Source organism: Rhagoletis zephyria, unplaced genomic scaffold (genome assembly GCF_001687245.7).
Source record: "Rhagoletis zephyria isolate East Lansing unplaced genomic scaffold, Rhagoletis_zephyria_1.1 Rzeph_scaffold_02619, whole genome shotgun sequence".
Lineage (NCBI taxonomy): Eukaryota > Metazoa > Arthropoda > Insecta > Diptera > Tephritidae > Rhagoletis > Rhagoletis zephyria.
In genome coordinates, this window is record NW_016159703.1 from 64,291 (window position 1) to 69,429 (window position 5,139).

Genomic DNA, 5,139 nt, shown 5'->3' on the forward strand with positions numbered 1-5,139 from the left:
CGGTTCAACCGAACCCTTGAAGAGCATTTGCAGAAGGTCGTGGACAAGAATCAGAAAGATTGGGATGTCCGCATACCCTTGTTCCTGATGGGATACCGGTCAGCAGTGCATGAAACAACGGGTAAAACTCCTGCAAGGGTAATGTTCGGCAGTGAGCTCCGTTTGCCTAGTGACCTGAAGTTTGGAGTAACTGGCGATGCAAGGAGAATTGGGAAAGAGACGTCCAACATCCTGGAAGAGGAGCTGAGAGAGACACATACTCTTGTGAGGCAGCGAACTCAAATTATGAGTGACAAGATGAAGGCCAAGAGGGAGACTTAGTGTTGCTGTACAATCCACAACGGAAGAAAGGTTTGTCCCCAAAACTACAATGCAACTGGGAAGGTCCGTATAAGGTCGTCAAACGGCTGGATGACGTAGTGTATCGAATCCAGACCGTTGGGAGACCAAGAAACAAGATGAAGTTGGTCCACTTGGAAAGGCTTGCAGCGTCTGGAACCGCAAGTGTGTCTGATCGGGACGATCAGATTTAGGTGTAGGGCAGTGTGGCGAATACTGCGGCAACGCGAAGCGAACAACGAGAAATAGGCAGAATGTTCGAGGAATGACGTAGAATGTTCCACAAAGAGAAACGTCAAGTTGGATGAACACTGCGAACAGCTAGAGAAAGAGAATGAGCGATGAATTCAGAACATTCTAGAGTTGCCATGAGTGCGAGCGCAGGAATATAAGAGCAACGACACAGCGGAGTTGGAGAGTTACAAGTCAGCAAGCTACAAGTAAAGTGAGTTGCGAATAAGCAAGTTTAATTGTGTTAACAAGTTTTGTAAAGCNTAATTGCTTTTACGAGTATTGTAAAGTGTTTTTACTGTATTAGCGAGTATTGTAAATTGTTTGTTGTACAATAAAGTTAATTGTACTACAATTTGGTCATCGTGAGCATTTATTTAACAATCCAGCGATACGAGCCGTAAGATATTTGGGAAATCCGACAAAGTTTCAAGGATAATCGCATTAATATGTATGTACATACATACGAGAAACAATTAATTTCATTTAAAGAAAAGGGGTGTCGTCCGTTTCCGCTAAATCGTATGTGGTGTATAGGGCGACATCTACCTCTCGAACCAACGGGTTTCATATCTCGACTTAATAGGAACTTTGCAAAGTAAAGCTTTTAGAGCTGTCTGGACCCACAACATTGCAAGTTGATAAAAGCGTTGTACAAATTTGAGATCGATTTTAAGCGATCGTTATTCATATACCCACATACATATGAATGTACATACATATATTACTTTTCATATCAATTCAAGTCTATTACATGCGCCCTGTACAATCTGGCAGCCTTATTGTTATTTTGAGTACTAAAGAGAACGGACATTTACCAAGGAATCTCCCGCTATTCTCTTCACCCATCTCGGTCTTTGCTTGCAGACGCTGCTGTATATGTAATATATAATATATTCTTAAGTCAGTCAGCATCAAACTGTCAAGTAGAGTAGAATTGTCGCGCAAATAAAACTGCTGTAATTTAAAATCAAGAACCTCGTTTTACTATAGTGGAAACTACACATTTAATGGTGGCCCATGAGGGGAATATTCCCTTAAAATTTGATTAGTACAGTAAGGAAGAACAATTAACGCTACTAGGTAACATTTTGTCTCCCGCTAAGACATGCTCGAAAGTTGCATCCGCATTTTGTCCGCAATCTTATCGCCGTGCATTGTGCCCCCGCCCCTCAGCAAGTCTCTTTGCATCCAATTTGTGCAAATTGGCGGTTCGACTAATTCCTGCTCTCAGCACTGTGCTCCATCGGCGCTACCTGCCGCTCAGCATTCTTGAAGGTCAACTCAAGGTTCTCGCGCTGTCGCTTCACATATACAAGCCCAGGCCTCAGTTCACCAGAGACAGCGATTATCAACTACACCACGCAAGAGTGAAATAGGTGTATGTGTGCATTTAATTTGAGTGTTAATTTTCGAATATCGCTGAGTGTCACTCAAAATAAGATGAGTGAGTCCATTGAAGCACTAATTAAGCTACAGCTGAATCGATTCGCAGCACTTGAAAAGATTCTGGCAAATTTTAAGAAAGATTCAACTGCACGTAAGACAAAACCATATTTTCAACAACGGCTGTCGCGGATCGATGATCTTAACAGTGAGTTTTGTACCACTCACAAATTGATTGTTTGTTCCGATATCGCCGAAGACGATGGATATTTCCGTGAGGATGTAGCATCTCAATTTGAAGAGATGCATCTCGATTTGTTTTGTTTGCTGACTCAACGCCAGGAAGAGATGTATCCCCGTACAATTCCGCCGGATGAACCACTGCCGTCGAATCTTCAAAATCGAAATACATCCTCTATTAAGCTGCCACGATTGCCAGTTCCCTCGTTCTCTGGAAGATTCACTGAATGGCCCAGCTTCCATGACTCTTTCAATCGACTCATTCACCAAAATATTGAGTTGAACTCAATACAAAAATTTCACTATTTAAAACAAGCACTTCCAGCCGACCGAGATGTCGATATACACCAAATGCTTTTAACTGAGGTAAATTATGATACTGCTTGGGACTTGTTGCTCAAGCGTTACAACAATCCGCGAATCCTGTTTTCGCAGCATATGAACACGCTTTATAATTTACCCCAGTTATATAAAGAGAAATCTGATAACATCAAATCAATGCTGAACGTGGCAAATGTCTGCGTAAATGAATTTAAACGCCTAAAAATTCCAATCGGCGGATGTGACCACTGGGTTGCTCATTATCTTGCGACCAAGCTGCCAACCGACACGCATACCGCATGGGAGCGACATCTTGGAAGTAAAACCGATATACCAACATTCGGTGAGCTGGAAGCGTTTTTAAACACTCGTATTTTCACAATCGATGCAATCGAAAATCGCAGCATGACCTTTACTGCTTCATCTGCAGTTAAATCTCCAAAGGATACAAAACATCAAACCCCTTTCAATTATAACAACTCAAAACCCATTCAGAGATCGATTGTTAATGTTAAAAGTTTTCACGCTGCTCCAAACGTCAACACCGCTCAAGTTGAATCTTGCGCTTTATGCGGTCAAGCACATATTATACGCCGCTGTCCAACCTTTCTCTCAAAAGATTGCTATGAGAGGAAGGCAATCGTTGATAAGGCAAAGCTGTGTCTTAATTGCTTAAGTAAGGCTCATGCACTTTCTAAGTGCACTAGCATCAAAAATTGCCTCCAGTGTGGCCAACGTCACCACACTTTACTGCATTTTCCGTTCGCTACAAAGACTACTCCTGCAAATAACGCTCTTACGCCATCAACTCAACGCGTTTTATCCAATTTCAGCAACGTTTCAGCACCTCCACAAGAACAATCAGTTCCAATTTCTTCAAACACACCTCTTTCGACAGCAGTTTTAGAGGCAAGGCGCTTCACTCGCGCTCATTCTACGCTAGCGGCAAATTCAACACAATTGGGTGTCGATAGGATCCCCGTACAGGGGCCGAGACACATACTTCTTGCCACGGCGTCAGTAGTGCTGTGCAACGAAATCACGAATCGATCGGCGATAGTACACGCTTTGATCGATCAAGGATCCGAAGGAACGCTTATTACAGAAAATGCTGTTCAGCAATTAGGCCTGCAGCGTCATCCCACCGCTGCAGATATATGCGGAGTAGGCCCAAACCTATTTAGCCAATCACGATCATTGGTTAGCTGCACTCTTCGTTCATGCCACGATGAACACTTCGCCGCTCATATTGAGTCTGCTTATGTTCTGAAGCAACTCACAGCACCCCTGCCCAGCCAGGAAATTGTGCCACAAGATATGGCACATCTACGAGGACTCGCTCTCGCCGATCCCAAATACTACCAGCCGAAAAGAATTGACCTCATTATCGGCGCAGACATGATCGCCCAAATATTGGAGCCGGAAACCCGCATTGGCCATGTTAACCAACCTATTGCCCAAAACACTCATTTGGGATGGATTCTGTCGGGACGAATAAATTCTGACACGCCTTCTACTGTCACTATTCGCTGCCACCACAGCAACCTTGAGCTTGAAGGGCTTGTGCGAAAATTCTTTGAGAACGAGCATGTGCCCACTTCTGTACCAATGTCCGCTCAAGACCAGTGGTGCGAAGATTTTTTCCGTAGCACTTATACTCGACAAGCAAATGGTAAATATCTGGTTCGTTTGCCTCTGTAGTCATTATATGATCCTAACCAAACTATAGGCAAGTCGAAACAAATTGCACTGACCAGATTTCATCAGCTAGAACGTCGATGGAATTGAGGACTACTTTCACCTGAACCAAATTCGCCCAGCTATGACAATGTAGGAACAGCACTGCTCAACAACCAAATGTAACCAGCTAACCGTAACATCCTGTGTACTGCCGCATCACGCTGTGGTGAAAGAAACGAGTGTCACTACCAAATTACGAATTGTCTACGATGCGTCCTCGAAAACGCCAAATGGACGTTCATTGAATGATTTACTATGCACTGGCCCACCATTACAAAACGACCTTTCGGCTGTCATCCTGAAGTGGCGATTGCATAGATACGTCTTCTTGGCCGATATACAAAAAATGTATCGATGTATCGACATGAACCTAGAGGATTCAAATTATCAACGCATATTGTGGCGCAACAAAGATGGACATGTTTGCGAATACTGCCTCACGACGGTGACCTTTGGAACAGCGTCCGCGCCGTACACTGCAATTAGAGTTCTTCATCAGCTCGCGCACGATGAAAAACACCGATTCCCCCTCGCTGAGAATATTTTGCTTCACGAGATGTACGTTGACGATGTACTAAGCGGAAGTGATTCAATTGCTAATGCAACACTGTTGCGTGATCAACTGATAGCGGCGTTAAAGTCAGCTGGCATGGAACTCAGAAAATGGTCCAGTAACACTCCTGAACTTTTGCACTCTATTCCTTACGAGCATCAATCGTATGATCCAGCACAACAACTCAACACTAACGAGACGATCAAAACGCTTGGCCTGCATTGGCAGCCGAATCTCGACTCTTTCACTTTCTCAGTCAAATTTGCTATCAACTCCAGCGCAACAAAAAGATCGGTTCTGTCAACCATTGCCCGTTTGTTCGATCCCCT

The 5,139-nt window shown here is 43.8% G+C and overlaps 1 protein-coding gene across 1 annotated transcript; it reads left to right on the forward strand.

Moving 5' to 3' along the window:
* Positions 1 to 2,013: 2,013 nt before the first annotated feature.
* Positions 2,014 to 4,218, forward strand: LOC108367286 (uncharacterized). Its single transcript, XM_017621873.1, has one exon. The coding sequence runs from the start codon at positions 2,014 to 2,016 to the stop codon at positions 4,216 to 4,218; it is 2,205 nt and encodes a 734-aa protein (XP_017477362.1).
* The last annotated feature ends 921 nt before the right edge of the window (positions 4,219 to 5,139 follow it).

Bases quoted from the DNA above. Each gene is read 5' to 3' on its own strand.
- LOC108367286 (XM_017621873.1), top strand. From the start codon at position 2,014: ATGAGTGAGTCCATTGAAGCACTAATTAAGCTACAGCTGAATCGATTC.